This window comes from Oncorhynchus keta, chromosome 28 (genome assembly GCF_023373465.1).
Source record: "Oncorhynchus keta strain PuntledgeMale-10-30-2019 chromosome 28, Oket_V2, whole genome shotgun sequence".
NCBI lineage: Eukaryota > Metazoa > Chordata > Actinopteri > Salmoniformes > Salmonidae > Oncorhynchus > Oncorhynchus keta.
The window spans coordinates 65,252,791-65,276,326 of record NC_068448.1 but is presented as its reverse complement, the minus strand read 5'-3'; the positions used below and the strand labels follow the sequence as shown (position 1 = coordinate 65,276,326).

Below are 23,536 nucleotides of genomic sequence, written 5' to 3'. Positions count from 1 at the left end.
ATAGCCTCGCTACTGTATATAGCCTCGCTACTGTTATAGCCTCGCTACTGTTATAGCCTCGCTACTGTTATAGCCTCGCTACTGCATATAGCCTTATATAGCCTCGCTACTGTATATAGCCTCGCTACTGTTATAGCCTCGCTACTGTATATAGCCTCGCTACTGTTATAGCCTCGCTACTGTTATAGCCTCGCTACTGTTATAGCCTCGCTACTGTATATAGCCTCGCTACTGTTAGAGCCTCGCTACTGCATATAGCCTCGCTACTGTTATAGCCTCGCTACTGTTATAGCCTCGCTACTGTATATAGCCTCGCTACTGTATATAGCCTCGCTACTGTTATAGCCTCGCTACTGTATATAGCCTCGCTACTGTTATAGCCTCGCTACTGTTATAGCCTCGCTACTGTATATAGCCTCGCTACTGTTATAGCCTCGCTACTGTATATAGCCTCGCTACTGTATATAGCCTCGCTACTGCATATAGCCTCGCTACTGCATATAGCCTCGCTACTGTATATAGCCTCGCTACTGTTATAGCCTCGCTACTGTTATAGCCTCGCTACTGTTATAGCCTCGCTACTGTTATAGCCTCGCTACTGCACGGATCTAGACGAATTCAAACTATTTTGAGGAAATGTGTTCTGGATATTTACATTTACATTTAAGTCATTTAGCAGACGCTCTTATCCAGAGCGACTTACAAATATACACCTTATGACAACCAGTGGAACAGCCACTTGCATCTAAATCTTGTTGGGGGTGAGAAGGGGGGGGTGAGAAGGATTACTTACCCTTACTTACCCTATCCTAGGTATTCCTTGAAGAGGTGGGGTTTCAGGTGTCTCCGGAAGGTGGTGATTGACTCCGCTGTCCTGGCGTCGTGAGGGAGTTTGTTCCACCATATTTTGAGGGCTGAGCGGGAACTGTACTTCCTCAGTGGTAGGGAGGCGAGCAGGCCAGAGGTGGATGAACGCAGTGCCCTTGTTTGGGTGTAGGGCCTGATCAGAGCCTGGAGGTATAGGTGCCGTCCCCTCACAGCTACTGGTCTTGTATATAGCCAGTGGAGAGAGCGGAGGAGCGGGGTGACGTGACTGGGAAGGTTGAACACCAGAGCTCGCGTTCTGGATGAGTTGTAGGGGTTTAATGGCAGGCAGGGAGCCCAGCCAACAGCGAGTTGCAGTAATCAAGACTGACAAGTGCCTGGATTAGGACCTGCGCTTCCTGTGTGAGGCAGGGTGTTATGTTGTAGAGCATGAACCTACAGGAACGGGACACCGCCTTGATGTTAGTTGAGAACGCCAGGGTGTTATAGCCTTCTTAGCGCTCTGGGAGGAGGACACAATGGAGTTGTCATGATGGCGAGATCATGGAACGGGCAGTCCTTCCCCGGGAGGAAGAGGAGCTCCGTCTTGCTGAGGTTCAGCTTGAGGTGGTGATCCGTCATCCACACTGATATGTCTGCCAGACATGCAGAGATGCGATTCGCCACCTGGTCATCAGAAGGGGAAAGGAGAAGATTAATTGTGTGTCGTCTGCAACTGATTTTGAGGTTATGAAATGACTTGTTATGCGAGATATGTGGTTGCTACGGTGTCTCAAGAGAGAGAAACAGTGATATTGACATTTTCTTTCTAGTTTTTCAAGCAATGGTCTTTAAGGGAGTATGCTAGGCACAAACGTTCGCTTCCCCTAGCTAGGTTCTGCAAACCGAACCTAATATGCGCAACAAATCCACAAGCAGATTCTGTCATTAGGCCTGTACCTAAATTGGACATTGCCATTGGCAGCACGGAGTCGCATTAAGAGAAATCCCATGCATTGTAATCTACACCTTGATTAGGCTGATAGAAATCCAAATGATTTTGTTTAATGAATGTCAATTTGAGTGTCATTATTTCCATATAACACATGAGTGGGATGGGTGTGGCTTTGTGACAATGATTAAGAGCAGCTGCTCATCAACATGACAGCTCCAACTTAGTTAATATGGAGGACATGATCTGAATAATGTTGCCTACTTAACTGCAGATGAAGTCAGGAGAAAAAGTGTTGTTTCATATCTGACCTACTTTACTTATGAACAAACCTGTAAAATGATGACTCAGCATTCTCTCTCTCACCCCCCCTCCCTCAAACATGTTCTCCCTCTCTCTCTACCACCCCCTCTCCCTCCCTCAAACATGTTCTCCCTCTCTCTCTACCACCCCCTCTACCTCCCTCAAACATGTTCTCCCTCTCTCTCTACCACCCCCTCTCCCTCCCTCAAACATGTTCTCCCTCTCTCTCTACCACCCCCTCTCCCTCCCTCAAACATTTTCTCCCTCTCTCTCTACCACCCCCTCTACCTCCCTCAAACATGTTCTCCCTCTCTCTCTACCACCCTCTCTCCCTCCCTCAAACATGTTCTCCCTCTCTCTCTACCACCCCCTCTACCTCCCTCAAACATGTTCTCCCTCTCTCTCTACCACCCTCTCTCCCTCCCTCAAACATTTTCTCCCTCTCTCTCTACCACCCCCTCTACCTCCCTCAAACATGTTCTCCCTCTCTCTCTACCACCCCCTCTCCCTCCCTCAAACATGTTCTCCCTCTCTCTCTACCACCCCCTCTACCTCCCTCAAACATTTTCTCCCTCTCTCTCTACCACCCCCTCTACCTCCCTCAAACATGTTCTCCCTCTCTCTCTACCACCCCCTCTCCCTCCCTCAAACATTTTCTCCCTCTCTCTCTACCACCCCCTCTACCTCCCTCAAACATGTTCTCCCTCTCTCTCTACCACCCCCTCTACCTCCCTCAAACATGTTCTCCCTCTCTCTCTACCACCCCCTCTACCTCCCTCAAACATGTTCTCCCTCTCTCTCTACCTCCCTCAAACATGTTCTCCCTCTCTCTCTACCACCCCCTCTACCTCCCTCAAACATGTTCTCCCTCTCTCTCTACCACCCCCTCTACCTCCCTCAAACATGTTCTCCCTCTCTCTCTACCACCCCCTCTACCTCCCTCAAACATGTTCTCCCTCTCTCTCTACCACCCCCTCTCCCTCCCTCAAACATGTTCTCCCTCTCTCTCTACCACCCCCTCTACCTCCCTCAAACATTTTCTCCCTCTCTCTCTACCACCCCCTCTACCTCCCTCAAACATGTTCTCCCTCTCTCTCTACCACCCCCTCTCCCTCCCTCAAACATTTTCTCCCTCTCTCTCTACCACCCCCTCTACCTCCCTCAAACATGTTCTCCCTCTCTCTCTACCACCCCCTCTACCTCCCTCAAACATGTTCTCCCTCTCTCTCTACCACCCCCTCTACCTCCCTCAAACATGTTCTCCCTCTCTCTCTACCTCCCTCAAACATGTTCTCCCTCTCTCTCTACCACCCCCTCTACCTCCCTCAAACATGTTCTCCCTCTCTCTCTACCACCCCCTCTACCTCCCTCAAGCATGTTCTCCCTCTCTCTCTACCACCCCCTCTACCTCCCTCAAGCATGTTCTCCCTCTCTCTCTACCACCCCCTCTACCTCCCTCAAACATGTTCTCCCTCTCTACCACCCCCTCTACCTCCCTCAAACATGTTCTCCCTCTCTCTCTACCACCCCCTCTACCTCCCTCAAACATGTTCTCCCTCTCTCTCTACCACCCCCTCTACCTCCCTCAAACATGTTCTCCCTCTCTCTCTACCACCCCCTCTACCTCCCTCAAACATGTTCTCCCTCTCTCTCTACCACCCCCTCTACCTCCCTCAAACATGTTCTCCCTCTCTCTACCACCCTCTCTCCCTCCCTCAAACATGTTCTCCCTCTCTCTCTACCACCCTCTCTCCCTCCCTCAAACATGTTCTCCCTCTCTCTCTACCACCCCCTCTACCTCCCTCAAACATGTTCTCCCTCTCTCTCTACCACCCCCTCTACCTCCCTCAAACATGTTCTCCCTCTCTCTCTACCACCCCCTCTACCTCCCTCAAACATGTTCTCCCTCTCTCTCTACCACCCCCTCTACCTCCCTCAAACATGTTCTCCCTCTCTCTCTACCAACCCCTCTACCTCCCTCAAACATTTTCTCTCTGACAAACACACATACCCAACATTGTGCCACATCCTTGACAAGGTCCCCACTAGATGAATACACGGTAGCCCTGGATGTAAATACGGTCTTTATTGAACTGTACAGAGCTGAAAGCAAGACTGAGATGACTGACAGTAGCCTGGTGGCTAGATGTGGCATGACAACGAACATTAGATGGCTAAACCCAGACATATCTATTGGTGATGGCTGACGGCCTTGTCTAGGTGCTTTTAGTCTCCGTCTTCTCTGTGTGGGTTATGGTGTCCTTAGTGTGGAATTATCTGAGACGATATACAAACATTTCACAACATTTTATAAAGCAATACAGAAAAAAAGAACAAAGAAATTAACCATGATGACAAGCTACAAAAATGGCAGTCATGACATCATCACACTGTATCCGGGTAACACCGGTATGAAGTAAACAATTGGAACGACTGATAGACATGATAAATAAATATGAATATCAAAAATATGTACATGTCATAAAAAAAGAAGGAAAATGACTGGCGCTGACATGGGTCTGTCTCTACCACTACGGTGCTGTGGAACCGTGTCGTGTCGCCAAGAGGAAGGATCGTGGCTGACTCCTGAAGGCACGGTGGGTTAAACCATTAAACACTATACGACCAAGCCTCGAACCCTCACGCTCTACCACAAAGCCTTGTCCTATGGAACGCAGGCTACACCCCTCTATGCCACCGACCCTGTCTACACGCAAACACAACCCTTTCAACATAAGGTAAGCTGTCTAGCCTTCTCTCGTTCTCATTGTGTCTCACGAGACAAACTCTCAGTATTAGAAGTTTTTCATGAGCGATCGAATTGATCAATCTTGGAAAACAAACATGAGAACATAAGACTGAAGTGTTTGGCAACAGAATACACACTGAAAGTTCCCTCACAGGAAGGAAAGCCATCTGCCACGCAGAGTGTTTATCTATGTTTTCCCCATCATGCTTTGAGACATTCCTCTCCAGTCATCGATGAGAAGGAATTCTCGTTGATACAATCTAATGTCATAATTAAATTAAAGTAAACTTCTCTCTCACACATGTGCTATGCTTAGAAATCTTAGATAAACTATCTGAAATGTCTTGTAAATGTAGAGTACCAATGTCGCTGAATAAATAAACATATTCAAATATAAATCAAATATATTTATAAATAAAACCTATTTACAGCATGACTTTTGACATCCATGTTTCTGTAATAACACATGGAGGGACTGGTTTATGACTGGTTTGTGACTGGTTTGTGACTGGTTTGTGACTGGTTTGTGGGGTGTATATGGAAAATGAACATGTAAGCGTGACCAACAGAAATGTTAAACTTAGAAACAGATGATTTAACATAATCTGTCAGATCTCAGTTTAAAGTGGCAATCAGCAGTAGAAATAAAAACAAAGTGTCCCCTGCCCGTTTCCATAAAAAGCTGAGGGATGGGGCTGGAGAAACTCTCACATTCATAGACAGAGCTATGAATGCAAGGACTGACCATCCATCATATTAACATTATAATCATCTTTTGAGGCTATATAGTGTTTGTTTACATTTACTTTGCTTTCAAACATTGGAGTAAAACAAGCTCATATTTCAGGTTCTGATTGGGTACGACAGTTGAACTAAGCTCATGAGACATTTATAAGTTACATTCTTCAAGAATCAATGGGTACATATAATGAATTTATAAGTCCAATAATGGATGTAGCAACTCCTGATTGCCCCTTTAAAAAACAAACAAGTCTGTGCTAGTGTATGATCCAGTGGTTATTATTATTATTAATATACAGAGGTCAAATACATAAGTCAAATAACTTGAGCCGTGGTAATTGAGTTTGATTTAGTTTGGTACAATGGAGACGAGAATAGTCCCAAAAGTGCAAACTCCAAGCTGAATTCATTACATTTTGATGTACTTGAGATATGTATTTGATCCAGATTTGTTATTATATATCTATTATGTATTCAAAGGACTCCTGACAACTCCCAAATACAATACAAAGAAGGACTCATCAGTTACTATGTACAGATTTAGTCTCTCAACACAACGTTCCAATAGACTCTCTTCTCTCTTCTGCTTTTATGAAAAAAAATCTGATTTCTGTACACCATTCTTTACCCACTTCCACCCCCCCCCTCCATTCAGTAGGGACACTATTGGACGACATCTCTCTCCATCTCTCCTGTGATTGGTCAATAGATGAAACTCCCACTCTCCAATTCTCATGTGATTGTTGGTTAGATACACAGCCACCCCTTCTCTCTCTCTGTCTTTCTATTGGCAGTTAGATGAACCACTCTTTCTTTGATTCGTCGATGGTCTCTGGGTTGGGGTCGGTGCCGATGATGGTGGTGTCAGCTGATTCGCCACTGGCTGGCTCCGCCGCTTTCGACTCATTGGTGTGGTAGGAGCCCTTGTGACGGAACATGTAGCGAATCAGGAACGCCAGCGTGCACAGGATGGTGAAGATCACCACGGCAATGATACCTGGGGGCGGAGGTATAGAAGTACTTTTAGAAGTACATGTCATTTTATAAGAAAGAATATTGATATGGCCAGTTGAGGTCAGAGAACCAATTTATAGAAGCAAATTAGTAATACATTTGTTGACATCATGTATGGAAGAGACATTTGGAGACACTTATCTGCAGCGGAGGCGACTGAATGCCAAGAGATCAAGATCACATCTGGACCTGGCAGAGAGTCATGTCTCTGTGGTATACCTCTTTAAAGATAACAGATATGTGAATATGCGGAACATACCTCCTATAATAGCTGAGTTCCTGTTGACTCCATCTGGGATCACTCTCTCTTCATTAAATGGGAACTCTGCACCTGGAGACATGCAGAGACAGGAAATACAGATCACATCAGCCATACACACACACACACGCTCGGACATGCACACACGTGCACGTGCACACACCACTGTCCTTCAACTTTAATGAATCCACACCAGGCCAAGCTGTCCAGTCTCCCACTAATTGGCTTTTATCCCTCCCGATGGAGAAATCTGTCAGGTAGACGAGTGGAGAGAGAGGGCGAGAGAGAGGGAGAAGAGAGAGAGAAAGAAAGAGAAAGAGGTGACAGGGATTGGAGAAAGGCAAGAGAGAGTGGGTAGATGAGAAAGTCTGAGGGGCAACAGAAATCTGGAGAGAGGAGACGATAGAGAGAGAGAGAGAGAGAGAAGAAGAGGAGTAAGAAGAGACTGTGAGACTGATGAATCTGCTCTGTCAGTTTTGCTTCTGGCTCCTGGATCAATAGATGTGATCGACCAGAAATAGAGACAGAGACAGACAAGTAGAGACAACCATTCCACTGGATCACAAGGAAGACTGCAGCGCCCACAATATGATAATGTGTGTGTGGTGTTGTGTGCCTGCTTTTCCTGCAGAAATGTTTGTATGTGTGTGTGGGTATCGTACCTGAGTCCAGGCGCCAAGGATCGGTGGCAGCAGACATTGGTGGGATGGTGAGAGGCGAGGCTCCACAGTTAGATTCTACCAGCTTACCCTGGTAGGACACTGGCACAGACTGTCTGTCTGTCGGTTTGTCTGGATGTCTGTCTATCGGTCTGTCTGCTACAAGGTTTCTTAGGGCTGTTTTCAGGGGTGTGACTCCGTTGAACTGGACGCGTGACAGACAGCCTATGAACCCTGGAGTGTTATAACGCTCTATAAGCGCTGGGTCTATCACACCGGTCTCTGAGGAGAGAAAGAGAGAGAGAAACAGAGCGAGAGGCAGATAGTGGTTTGAGTTTTAACAAGATTGTATTATACGATACAAAACTTTAAGGCAGCACCCAGTATTAATAGTCCAAGCAGAAGGCTGAGAAATGAGGAGAGGAAGGAAATGTACATAATCAGCACTTATATTTCCAGCAAACCAACTGCAGCAGAGTGTACAGTAAGCCACTGGCCACAGCACTTTCTTCCTACCAGCTATCAGACACCTGCATCAGCACATTTACAGGGAAATCATCAAGACATCACCACCATGGGATACAACACACACACACGCACACACACACACACGCGCGCACACGCACGCACGCACGCACGCACGCACACACACACACACACACACACACACACCACACACCACGCACACACGTACACACGCACACACGCACGCACACACAAACAAAGTCATTAGAATGTGTGAGCAGGTTTTTAAATCAGTTGCAATGACTAATCTTCCCTGCTGTTAGAGACAGGAAAGAAGGGGAGGAAGAGAGAGAGACAGACAGAGTGAGAGAGACAGAGCGAGAGAGCGAGACAGACAGACAGACAGACAGACAGACAGACAGACAGACAGACAGACAGACAGACAGACAGACAGACAGACAGACAGACAGAAGAGCTGGTTTGCAGTACCTTTTTTGGAAAGTAGTACCTATTCAGTATGTTAATTGGGACAGAAGAGCCCGTACACTAAAGATTCTCAGAAGGAGACATAAGACTTAAGAGCTCGTGTAGCCTGAACCTTTAAACACACCTTCTTCAAGGAAAGAAGAAGACACGTTATATACAAAAAACAGAACAACAAGGGACACAAGCCAAAGGAGTAGTCCAAGGAACCACCCAACTCAGAGGAGAGGAACAGAGCAACAAGGGACACAAGCCAAAGGAGTAGTCCAAGGAACCACCCAACTCAGAGGAGAGGAACAGAGCAACAAGGGACACAAGCCAAAGGAGTAGTCCAAGGAACCACCCAACTCAGAGGAGAGGAACAGAGCAACAAGGGACACAAGCCAAAGGAGTAGTCCAAGGAACCACCCAACTCAGAGGAGAGGAACAGAGCAACAAGGGACACAAGCCAAAGGAGTAGTCCAAGGAACCACCCAACTCAGAGGAGAGGAACAGAGCAACAAGGGGCACAAGCCAAAGGAGTAGTCCAAGGAACCACCCAACTCAGAGGAGAGGAACAGAGCAACATGGGACACAAGCCAAAGGAGTAGTCCAAGGAACCACCCAACTCAGAGGAGAGGAACAGAGCAACAAGGGGCACAAGCCAAAGGAGTAGTCCAAGGAATCACCCAACTCAGAGGAGAGGAACAGAGCAACATGGGACACAAGCCAAAGGAGTAGTCCAAGGAACCACCCAACTCAGAGGAGAGGAACAGAGCAACAAGGGGCACAAGCCAAAGGAGTAGTCCAAGGAACCACCCAACTCAGAGGAGAGGAACAGAGCAACAAGGGACACAAGCCAAAGGAGTAGTCCAAGGAACCACCCAACTCAGAGGAGAGGAACAGAGCAACAAGGGACACAAGCCAAAGGAGTAGTCCAAGGAACCACCCAACTCAGAGGAGAGGAACAGAGCAACAAGAAGGAGACAAGCCAAAGGAGTAGTCCAAGGAACCACCCAACTCAGAGGAGAGGAACAGAGCAACAAGGGAGACAAGTCAAAGGAGTAGTCCAAGGAACCACCCAACTCAGAGGAGAGGAACAGAGCAACAAGGGACAGTAGCCAAATGAGTAGTCCAAGGAACCACCCAACTCAGAGGAGAGGAACAGAGCAACAAGGGACACAAGCCAAAGGAGTAGTCCAAGGAATCACCCAACTCAGAGGAGAGGAACAGAGCAACAAGGGACACAAGCCAAAGGAGTAGTCCAAGGAACCACCCAACTCAGAGGAGAGGAACAGAGCAACAAGGGACACAAGCCAAAGGAGTAGTCCAAGGAACCACCCAACTCAGAGGAGAGGAACAGAGCAACAAGGGACAGTAGCCAAATGAGTAGTCCAAGGAACCACCCAACTCAGAGGAGAGGAACAGAGCAACAAGGGACACAAGCCAAAGGAGTAGTCCAAGGAATCACCCAACTCAGAGGAGAGGAACAGAGCAACATGGGACACAAGCCAAAGGAGTAGTCCAAGGAACCACCCAACTCAGAGGAGAGGAACAGAACAACAAGGGACACAAGCCAAAGGAGTAGTCCAAGGAATCACCCAACTCAGAGGAGAGGAACAGAACAACAAGGGACACAAGCCAAAGGAGTAGTCCAAGGAACCACCCAACTCAGAGGAGAGGAACAGAGCAACAAGGGACACAAGCCAAAGGAGTAGTCCAAGGAATCACCCAACTCAGAGGAGAGGAACAGAGCAACAAGGGACACAAGCCAAAGGAGTAGTCCAAGGAACCACCCAACTCAGAGGAGAGGAACAGAGCAACAAGGGACACAAGCCAAAGGAGTAGTCCAAGGAACCACCCAACTCAGAGGAGAGGAACAGAGCAACAAGGGACAGTAGCCAAATGAGTAGTCCAAGGAACCACCCAACTCAGAGGAGAGGAACAGAGCAACAAGGGACACAAGCCAAAGGAGTAGTCCAAGGAATCACCCAACTCAGAGGAGAGGAACAGAGCAACATGGGACACAAGCCAAAGGAGTAGTCCAAGGAACCACCCAACTCAGAGGAGAGGAACAGAGCAACAAGGGGCACAAGCCAAAGGAGTAGTCCAAGGAACCACCCAACTCAGAGGAGAGGAACAGAGCAACATGGGACACAAGCCAAAGGAGTAGTCCAAGGAACCACCCAACTCAGAGGAGAGGAACAGAGCAACAAGGGACACAAGCCAAAGGAGTAGTCCAAGGAATCACCCAACTCAGAGGAGAGGAACAGAACAACAAGGGACACAAGCCAAAGGAGTAGTCCAAGGAACCACCCAACTCAGAGGAGAGGAACAGAGCAACATGGGACACAAGCCAAAGGAGTAGTCCAAGGAATCACCCAACTCAGAGGAGAGGAACAGAACAACAAGGGACACAAGCCAAAGGAGTAGTCCAAGGAATCACCCAACTCAGAGGAGAGGAACAGAGCAACATGGGACACAAGCCAAAGGAGTAGTCCAAGGAATCACCCAACTCAGAGGAGAGGAACAGAACAACAAGGGACACAAGCCAAAGGAGTAGTCCAAGGAATCACCCAACTCAGAGGAGAGGAACAGAGCAACATGGGACACAAGCCAAAGGAGTAGTCCAAGGAATCACCCAACTCAGAGGAGAGGAACAGAGCAACAAGGGACACAAGCCAAAGGAGTAGTCCAAGGAATCACCCAACTCAGAGGAGAGGAACAGAACAACAAGGGACACAAGCCAAAGGAGTAGTCCAAGGAATCACCCAACTCAGAGGAGAGGAACAGAGCAACATGGGACACAAGCCAAAGGAGTAGTCCAAGGAATCACCCAACTCAGAGGAGAGGAACAGAACAACAAGGGACACAAGCCAAAGGAGTAGTCCAAGGAATCACCCAACTCAGAGGAGAGGAACAGAGCAACATGGGACACAAGCCAAAGGAGTAGTCCAAGGAATCACCCAACTCAGAGGAGAGGAACAGAGCAACAAGGGACACAAGCCAAAGGAGTAGTCCAAGGAATCACCCAACTCAGAGGAGAGGAACAGAGCAACAAGGGACACACGCCAAAGGAGTAGTCCAAGGAACCACCCAACTCAGAGGAGAGGAACAGAGCAACAAGGGACACAAGCCAAAGGAGTAGTCCAAGGAACCACCCAACTCAGAGGAGAGGAACAGAGCAACAAGGGACACAAGCCAAAGGAGTAGTCCAAGGAACCACCCAACTCAGAGGAGAGGAACAGAGCAACAAGGGACACAAGCCAAAGGAGTAGTCCAAGGAACCACCCAACTCAGAGGAGAGGAACAGAGCAACATGGGACACAAGCCAAAGGAGTAGTCCAAGGAATCACCCAACTCAGAGGAGAGGAACAGAGCAACAAGGGACACAAGCCAAAGGAGTAGTCCAAGGAATCACCCAACTCAGAGGAGAGGAACAGAGCAACAAGGGACACAAGCCAAAGGAGTAGTCCAAGGAACCACCCAACTCAGAGGAGAGGAACAGAGCAACAAGGGACAGTAGCCAAATGAGTAGTCCAAGGAATCACCCAACTCAGAGGAGAGGAACAGAGCAACATGGGACACAAGCCAAAGGAGTAGTCCAAGGAACCACCCAACTCAGAGGAGAGGAACAGAGCAACAAGGGACACAAGCCAAAGGAGTAGTCCAAGGAATCACCCAACTCAGAGGAGAGGAACAGAGCAACAAGGGACACAAGCCAAAGGAGTAGTCCAAGGAACCACCCAACTCAGAGGAGAGGAACAGAGCAACAAGGGACACAAGCCAAAGGAGTAGTCCAAGGAACCACCCAACTCAGAGGAGAGGAACAGAGCAACAAGGGACACAAGCCAAAGGAGTAGTCCAAGGAACCACCCAACTCAGAGGAGAGGAACAGAGCAACAAGGGGCACAAGCCAAAGGAGTAGTCCAAGGAACCACCCAACTCAGAGGAGAGGAACAGAGCAACCAGGGACACAAGCCAAAGGAGTAGTCCAAGGAACCACCCAACTCAGAGGAGAGGAACAGAGCAACCAGGGACACAAGCCAAAGGAGTAGTCCAAGGAACCACCCAACTCAGAGGAGAGGAACAGAGCAACAAGGGACACAAGCCAAAGGAGTAGTCCAAGGAATCACCCAACTCAGAGGAGAGGAACAGAGCAACATGGGACACAAGCCAAAGGAGTAGTCCAAGGAATCACCCAACTCAGAGGAGAGGAACAGAGCAACAAGGGGCACAAGCCAAAGGAGTAGTCCAAGGAATCACCCAACTCAGAGGAGAGGAACAGAGCAACAAGAAGGAGACAAGCCAAAGGAGTAGTCCAAGGAACCACCCAACTCAGAGGAGAGGAACAGAGCAACAAGGGACACAAGCCAAAGGAGTAGTCCAAGGAACCACCCAACTCAGAGGAGAGGAACAGAGCAACAAGGGACACAAGCCAAAGGAGTAGTCCAAGGAACCACCCAACTCAGAGGAGAGGAACAGAGCAACAAGGGACACAAGCCAAAGGAGTAGTCCAAGGAACCACCCAACTCAGAGGAGAGGAACAGAGCAACAAGAAGGGAGACACAGCCATCAGCAGGCAACAAGATCAAGGAATCCACTCAGGACCAGAGAATACAAGGCCATCTCTTCTCCTTTGTTCTGCTCGATGTGGCCCAGCCAATGGTCAAAGACTTTGCCCACAAACTGAGTATAACACTCTTAATATTCACACACACTGAGGTCTCTCTTCTCGTCTTTCATTCTATTTCATTCTACATGATCACTCTCATTATGTTTGCAAATATTTTGATTAGCGTTATTAAGTGTTGATTGTATAAAGAACTTGTGTTTGTCTTGTTATTCTGGTAAAAAGCTCCAATTGATTCTCAAAGAATGAAGAATTATTACTAAAATAACTCATAAGTCAGTTCTTAGAGGACCATTTCATCCAATAGCTGGACTGGGGCTCATTAATAATATCATAGTAAGAAGTGTATACACTTCCTTACATGGGCTTATATACTGTGTGTATGTACTGTTGGGCTCTTTGGCCACACACCCTGAACAGGAAAAACACAGGACCCAAGTTAGAGTCTGTAGAATAGGGCCAGGAGGATTTACGGTCAGCCAGGGAAAACGGATAACATTACAATAACACACAAACTTCCTTCACTCTTTTCTACTATCTTTCTCCACCTCCCTTCCTCTTTCACCTTCTCTGTCTCTCTCTTTTCATCTTTAATCCCCCCCCTTCTCTTCCTTGCTTTCTCTCGCTTTTTTTTCTATTATTTTGGTTGTGGAGAGCTTTGAGTGTTTTGAAAAGTATTCTCTCGTTCCACTCCTCCTCCTCAGGCTTCAAAGAATGGAGGAGGTTCAAACGCAACGTTAACACAGGGGGATGCAGCAGAAAAACAGACTCACAACCTCAAACACACAGAATATTGAGTGTGTGTGTGTGCATGTGTGTGTCTGTGTTTGTGTGTGTGTGTAACTGGATCTCCTACAGACACAAGATACCAGATTTCTCTCTGTGGCGATCATGTTTGACAGATTCAGGCGAGGTATCAGAATATGTTGTGTGTGTGTGTGTTTGTGTGTGTGTGTGTGTGTAACTGGATCTCCTACAGACACAAGATACCAGATTTCTCTCTGTGGCGATCATGTTTGACAGATTCAGGCTAGGTATCAGAATGTGTTGTGTGTGTGTGTGTGTGTTTAGTGTGTGTGTGTTTAGTGTGTGTGTGTGTGTGTGTAACTGGACCTCCTACGACCTCCTACAGACACGAGATATACAGATTCAGGCTATGTATCAGAGTGTGTGTGTGTGTTCAGATCTAAGGCACTGTCCAGAGCTGACAGATTAATGAGCCTTTGGTCATCCGTTCCAATCCCACAATGCAGTGCATGGGTGGAGAAACGCTTTGATATCAGGTCACTGCTGATGGCCCTGTCAAAGGAGCTACACACCACACACACACACACACACACACACACACACACACACACACACACACACACACACAGACACACACACACACACACACACACACACACACACACACACACACACACATACAACACACACATACACCACACACACACACACACACACACACACACACACACACACACACACACACACACACACACACACACACACACACACACACACACACACACACATACAACACACACATACACCACACACAGACACACAGACACACACACACACACACACACACACACACACACACACACACACACACACACACACACACACACACACACACACACACACACACACACACACACACAGACACAGACACACAGGCACACAGGCACACAGGCACACACACACACACACTCATACAACACACCACACACATACACCACACACACACACACACACACACACACGCACACACACACACACACACACACACACACACACACACACACACACACACACACACACACACACACACACACACACACACACACACACACACAGACACAGACACACAGGCACACACACACACACACACACACTCATACAACACACCACACACATACACCACACACACACACACACACACACACACACACACACACACACACACACACACCACACACACCTTGTTTAGGAGAGATAACGTGCTGCTTGAGAGGAAGCTTATGGAGATACTGGCTGTCCAGGGTGTGTGTATGTGTGTGTGTGTGTGTGTTTTCGCTTGTGCCAGTGTTGCTTCACTGCCTCAGAATAAGCACTGATAACATTCTCATGAATATACAATGAATATGAGTATGATTCCCCTCTTTTCATGATCTGCTTGTATTACTAAACATGTGTTCTCCCTCTCTCTTCTGCCTCTCTTCTTTCTCTCTCTCAGCAATATTACTGAGCATATGCACGTCTCTCAGAGAGTGGACTTGAATACTAATAAGATACTGATATAACACTTAAAGGCTCAGGCTGGTCCACAAATAGGCTGGTCCCAGGTATTAAGCTTTGCCATACAGGCTTGTCTTGGCATAATCAACAAGACTGACAGACAGAAATACTGACTGACGGACAGACGATCAGACGGACAGCCAGACAGACAGACGGACAGCCAGACAGCCAGACAGACGGACAGACGGACAGACAGACGGACAGATGGTCAGACAGACAGATGGTCAGACAGACAGACGGACAGACAGACAGACGGACTGACAGACGGTCAGACAGACGGTCAGACAGACGGACAGCCAGACAGACAGACGGTGAGACGGACAGCCAGCCAGACAGACAGACAGACGGACAGCCGGACAGACAGACAGACAGGCAGACAGGAGTTGGCTGAGGCCCAAAAAGATTGAACCATGCTAATCATACTCTTACAATGTGACACAAACATGATTGTGCCTGTGGACCAGCCTGTTCCAAACAGCCCTTCTAGGCTTAGCTCTCCAGTTCCCCCCGACCTGTAACTCCTGTTACGGCTGAATGTAGATGACTGTTCTATTTCAGTAATGACACCAGCACAATGCATCAGATCTACGTCATACACACCAGTGGAGGCTGCTGAGGGGAGGACGGCTCATAATACTGGCTGGAACGGAGCCAATGGAATGGCATCAAACACATGGAAACCATGGAAACCATGTGATACCATTCCAGCTATTCCGCTCCAGCCACTACCACGAGCTTGTTCTCCCCAATTAAGGTGCCACCAACCTCCTGTGATACACACCAGTTGGTTCGTCCCTTTGGTCCAATGAGAATTGATAAAAATGTATTGGGAGGGACTGCGAATACAAGAGCTGACCGGAGCTGTTATTGGGTGAGAAAAGCGGGATGATGGGGGAAAGGGGGGTAAGAGGGAGGGAGCGATTGGTTGAGGATGAGGAGAAGGACAGGTAGAGGGAGGACAAAGGTGAAGAGAAAGGGATTTGAGTAGTTGATAGAAAGGGGGGAGAGGGGACAGTGAGCGGGGAAAAGGGGTGATGAGAGAAGCACCTCAATGGAGGGACGATCAGGGAGAAAGGGTGAAAGGATCAAACAGGGTTACCATGGCAACAAATGGAAGCTTATGGCAGAACGAGAGAGTAAGAGACAGCGAGAGAAAAAGAGAAAGAAGGGGATGAGAGGGATGGAGAGAGAGAGACTAAAAGGAGGATTGGTAATAATGAGAAACAAAATGACCCTAGCTGTGTTCGTATACCCATACTGACCTACTGTATACTACATACTTAATGAGTATATACTACGTCATATTTTCTATTAGTTCATTTCTATTATTTCTACTCTATCTATTCATTTTAGTATACTGAAACAAACAGTATGTTTTCAGTTGAGTGTACTAGCTCTCAGCCCGTCTATCGGAACTTGAGAGACATTTTACGACTTCGGGTGTGTTCTTAAATTCAATCTGGAGTGCCAGAGTACGCTCATACATTCAGAGCATTGTCAGATTGTTGATTTGAGCGTTCTAACGGCAGTCCAGCGCCCAAGCTAACGTTGGCTAGCTTGCTAGCTAGCTTCTTCCAGACACAAATGAGAGAACACCTCCCTCTGGCCATTTGACTCGCCCTAGCAGAGCTGGTTAGGCAGTTTTCATGTTATCCAGAACGTTGGTGACTGTAACTGTGCTGCTGGCAACAATTTAATTACACTTTTTTGCCCATGTTTACTGACACCGGCCATATTCAACGAGTGTTGAGCACTCATAAATTCATTATTCTGCGCTCTGGTACACAGACCAGAGCGCAGGGCATAATCAAGTCAATAAATGCTGGGTAGTTACTGTAGTTAGATATCATATAGTTTATATACTGGCAAGTTTGATGTATAAGTAGCCAACTAACGTTAGGTAGCTAGCTAACAACATACCGGTACACACTGCTGTAATGATATGCTATGTGGTTCGTAAGGAAAGCGTAGCTAACAAATTGTCAGCCAGTATAACATGTATGGTAACATATTTGAAAAGTCATTACTTTATTACATTGCTCAACATTTTCTTAACATTCGTCATAATTAGTTAAAGCAATGAATTTGTATCCGCTCTCGTTGTACTTTGACTGCATATTTTCCGCCATTTTCTTCAAATTTCAAAACGATGTGAAGCCACGCCCATTTCCTGAGGAATTGCATTGTGGGCCCTAATGTACAAAAATACTTCATATTTTGGTGAATTTAGTACGACATCCGGGAACTTTTGACTAACTATATCCATACTATGACCAATAAGCATGCTATATACTCAATTCACCTCACAAATGATATGGTTAGTGCAGTTAGTATGAGTAATCGAACACAGCTCCTTTCTATACTAACCCTTGATGAGTAACACACACACACGCACGCACGCAGCCAGTCACGCTCTCATACAATAGAGTGTAACAGACATACCACAGCCTCAAAGAGAACAGAGAGATGCTGCTAAAGCACACTGATCAGGGAGAGAGACAAACAGAGAGAAAGGGGAAAAGAGAGAAGGCTAAAGAGAGGAGATGGATGAATGTACTGTCTAGGAGGTGGTAACTGCACCTGTCCTTGTAATGCCCTCCTACTGCAGTCTACCTGCCTACACACACACACAATTTACACACCCCTGGGAATATGCAAGGACACACATGAACGCACGCACGTGCAAAAACGAGGACACACACACACACACACACACACACACACACACACACACACGTCACCCATATACAACACACACAACGTCTTCTTCAATATAGAAAGCCTACATGCTAGTCTTACTTCAACTTCCTTATAAATACACACATGGGCACACACTGCCAGTATAAAGGCATACAAAACTCCCACCACAGAGGATCCTAACCCAGCCATACACTATACTGTACCATGACGAAAATAAATTGCAAACAATACCAACGAGGGAATTACCAGACAAATAAAATAAGATTCAAAGACACATTTCAATCAAACCCAACTGAAATCAAATTAATTCAATCAAATTAGAAAATGTCTCTCTCTCTCTCAAGCACGTATGTTCACACGTATGCACACACACACACACACACACACACACACACACACACACACACACACACACCTCTATTTTTCTTGTAGATGAAGGTAACATTACCTGTCAGACTTCTAGTCAGTGTATCTTTGTAGACCCGGTTTATTTTGTTTAGTTTTTTCTCTCTGACTGAGATCACTGCTGCAGGCGAGTGGTTCTCCTAGCCTTGTTTCCCAGATGTACTTGTTTTCTCTCTCTGCAGTGTCTGTCGTGCTCTCACAGTCCCACCCCCATTCACACACAGAGCCAAGGGAAAGCCTGGTGTCTGGATTATTGTAGATATGGATCAGGAATCCATAGTGTACTAGCCATAGACACATCCACAGGAGGATATGAGAAAAAAGGCAAAAAAGCAGATTGTGACCTCACGCACACACACACACACACACACACACACACACACACACACACACACACACACACACACACACACACACACACACACACACACACACACACACACACACACACACACACACACACTGAGAGAGACCAGAGTGATATATAAAACAGATATATCAGTATTAGAGGACACACAGAGATTATATAGACTACTGAACACACTGCCTCAGCAGACACACAGAGATTATATAGACTACAGAACACACTGCCTCGGCAGACACACAGAGATTATATAGACTACAGAACACACTGCCTCAGCAGACACACAGAGATTATATAGACTACAGAACACACTGCCTCAGCAGACACACAGAGATTATATAGACTACAGAACACACTGCATCAGCAGACACACAGGTATTATATAGACTACAGAACACACTGCATCAGCAGACACACAGAGATTATATAGACTACAGAACACACTGCATCAGCAGACACACAGGTATTATATAGACTACAGAACACACTGCATCAGCAGACACACAGAGATTATATAGACTACAGAACACACTGCCTCAGCAGACACACAGAGATTATATAGACTACAGAACACATTGCATCAGCAGACACACAGAGATTATATAGACTACAGAACACACTGCATCAGCAGACACACAGAGATTATATAGACTACAGAACACACTGCCTCAGCAGACACACAGAGAGTATATAGACTACAGAACACACTGCATCAGCAGACACACAGGTATTATATAGACTACAGAACACACTGCATCAGCAGACACACAGAGATTATATAGACTACAGAACACACTGCATCAGCAGACACACAGGTATTATATAGACTACAGAACACACTGCATCAGCAGACACACAGAGATTATATAGACTACAGAACACACTGCCTCAGCAGACACACAGAGATTATATAGACTACAGAACACATTGCATCAGCAGACACACAGAGATTATATAGACTACAGAACACACTGCATCAGCAGACACACAGAGATTATATAGACTACAGAACACACTGCCTCAGCAGACACACAGGTATTATATAGACTACAGAACACACTGCATCAGCAGACACACAGGTATTATATAGACTACAGAACACACTGCATCAGCAGACACACAGAGATTATATAGACTACAGAACACACTGCCTCAGCAGACACACAGAGATTATATAGACTACAGAACACACTGCCTCAGCAGACACACAGAGATTATATAGACTACAGAACACACTGCCTCAGCAGACACACAGAGATTATATAGACTACAGAACACACTGCCTCAGCAGACACACAGAGATTATATAGACTACAGAACACACTGCATCAGCAGACACACAGAGATTATATAGACTACAGAACACACTGCATCAGCAGACACACAGAGATTATATAGACTACAGAACACACTGCATCAGCAGACACACAGGTATTATATAGACTACAGAACACACTGCATCAGCAGACACACAGAGATTATATAGACTACAGAACACACTGCCTCAGCAGACACACAGAGATTATATAGACTACAGAACACATTGCATCAGCAGACACACAGAGATTATATAGACTACAGAACACACTGCATCAGCAGACACACAGAGATTATATAGACTACAGAACACACTGCCTCAGCAGACACACAGAGATTATATAGACTACAGAACACACTGCATCAGCAGACACACAGGTATTATATAGACTACAGAACACACTGCATCAGCAGACACACAGAGATTATATAGACTACAGAACACACTGCCTCAGCAGACACACAGAGATTATATAGACTACAGAACACACTGCCTCAGCAGACACACAGAGATTATATAGACTACAGAACACACTGCCTCAGCAGACACACAGAGATTATAGACTACAGAACACACTGCATCAGCAGACACACAGAGATTATATAGACTACAGAACACACTGCCTCAGCAGACACACAGAGATTATATAGACTACAGAACACACTGCCTCAGCAGACACACAGAGATTATATAGACTACAGAACACACTGCATCAGCAGACACACAGGTATTATATAGACTACAGAACACACTGCATCAGCAGACACACAGGTATTATATAGACTACAGAACACACTGCATCAGCAGACACACAGAGATTATATAGACTACAGAACACACTGCCTCAGCAGACACACAGAGATTATATAGACTACAGAACACACTGCCTCAGCAGACACACAGAGATTATATAGACTACAGAACACACTGCCTCAGCAGACACACAGAGATTATATAGACTACAGAACACACTGCATCAGCAGACACACAGGTATTATATAGACTACAGAACACACTGCATCAGCAGACACACAGAGATTATATAGACTACAGAACACACTGCCTCAGCAGACACACAGATATTATATAGACTACAGAACACACTGCATCAGCAGACACACAGGTATTATATAGACTACAGAACACACTGCATCAGCAGACACACAGAGATTATATAGACTACAGAACACACTGCCTCAGCAGACACACAGAGATTATATAGACTACAGAACACACTGCCTCAGCAGACACACAGAGATTATATAGACTACAGAACACACTGCCTCAGCAGACACACAGAGATTATATAGACTACAGAACACACTGCCTCAGCAGACACACAGAGATTATATAGACTACAGAACACACTGCCTCAGCAGACACACAGAGATTATATAGACTACAGAACACACTGCATCAGCAGACACACATAGATTATATAGACTACAGAACACACTGCCTCAGCAGACACACAGATATTATATAGACTACAGAACACACTGCCTCAGCAGACACACAGAGATTATATAGACTACAGAACACAATGCATCAGCAGACACACAGGTATTATATAGACTACAGAACACACTGCATCAGCAGACACACAGAGATTATATAGACTACAGAACACACTGCCTCAGCAGACACACAGAGATTATATAGACTACAGAACACACTGCCTCAGCAGACACACAGAGATTATATAGACTACAGAACACACTGCCTCAGCAGACACACAGAGATGATATAGACTACAGAACACACTGCATCAGCAGACACACAGGTATTATATAGACTACAGAACACATTGCATCAGCAGACACACAGAGATTATATAGACTACAGAACACACTGCCTCAGCAGACACACAGAGATTATATAGACTACAGAACACACTGCCTCAGCAGACACACAGAGATTATATAGACTACAGAACACACTGCCTCAGCAGACACACAGAGATTATATAGACTACAGAACACACTGCATCAGCAGACACACAGAGATTATATAGACTACAGAACACACTGCCTCAGCAGACACACAGAGATTATATAGACTACAGAACACACTGCCTCAGCAGACACACAGAGATTATATAGACTACAGAACACACTGCCTCAGCAGACACACAGAGATTATATAGACTACAGAACACACTGCCTCAGCAGACACACAGAGATTATATAGACTACAGAACACACTGCCTCAGCAGACACACAGAGATTATATAGACTACAGAACACACTGCCTCAGCAGACACACAGAGATTATATAGACTACAGAACACACTGCATCAGCAGACACACAGAGATTATATAGACTACAGAACACACTGCATCAGCAGACACACAGAGATTATATAGACTACAGAACACACTGCCTCAGCAGACACACAGAGATTATATAGACTACAGAACACACTGCATCAGCAGACACACAGAGATTATATAGACTACAGAACACACTGCATCAGCAGACACACAGAGATTATATAGACTACAGAACACACTGCCTCAGCAGACACACAGAGATTATATAGACTACAGAACACACTGCCTCAGCAGACACACAGAGATTATATAGACTACAGAACACACTGCCTCAGCAGACACACAGAGATTATATAGACTACAGAACACACTGCATCAGCAGACACACAGAGATTATATAGACTACAGAACACACTGCCTCAGCAGACACACAGAGATTATATAGACTACAGAACACACTGCATCAGCAGACACACAGAGATTATATAGACTACAGAACACACTGCATCAGCAGACACACAGGTATTATATAGACTACAGAACACACTGCATCAGCAGACACACAGAGATTATATAGACTACAGAACACACTGCATCAGCAGACACACAGAGATTATATTGACTACAGAACACACTGCCTCAGCAGACACACAGAGATTATATAGACTACAGAACACACTGCATCAGCAGACACACAGAGATTATATAGACTACAGAACACACTGCATCAGCAGACACACAGAGATTATATTGACTACAGAACACACTGCCTCAGCAGACACACAGAGATTATATAGACTACAGAACACACTGCATCAGCAGACACACAGAGATTATATAGACTACAGAACACACTGCCTCAGCAGACACACAGAGATTATATAGACTACAGAACACACTGCATCAGCAGACACACATAGATTATATTGACTACAGAACACACTGCATCAGCAGACACACAGGTATTATATAGACTACAGAACACACTGCATCAGCAGACACACAGAGATTATATAGACTACAGAACACACTGCATCAGCAGACACACAGATATTATATTGACTACAGAACACACTGCCTCAGCAGACACACAGGTATTATATAGACTACAGAACACACTGCATCAGCAGA

The 23,536-nt window shown here is 46.1% G+C and overlaps 1 protein-coding gene across 2 annotated transcripts in view; it reads right to left on the bottom strand.

Moving 5' to 3' along the window:
• Positions 1-4,130: 4,130 nt before the first annotated feature.
• cntnap2a (contactin associated protein 2a) overlaps positions 4,131-23,536 on the bottom strand; it is a 315,711-nt gene continuing 296,305 nt past the window's right edge. For both annotated transcript variants that reach the window (XM_052483622.1, XM_052483624.1), the window contains 3 exons: positions 7,485-7,763; positions 6,823-6,894; positions 4,131-6,546 (listed from right to left, as the gene is read on the bottom strand). In XM_052483622.1, coding sequence (XP_052339582.1) covers positions 6,344-6,546; positions 6,823-6,894; positions 7,485-7,763 — 554 coding nt within the window. In that variant the 3' untranslated portion in view covers positions 4,131-6,343. The remainder of the gene's footprint in view (positions 6,547-6,822; positions 6,895-7,484; positions 7,764-23,536) is intronic.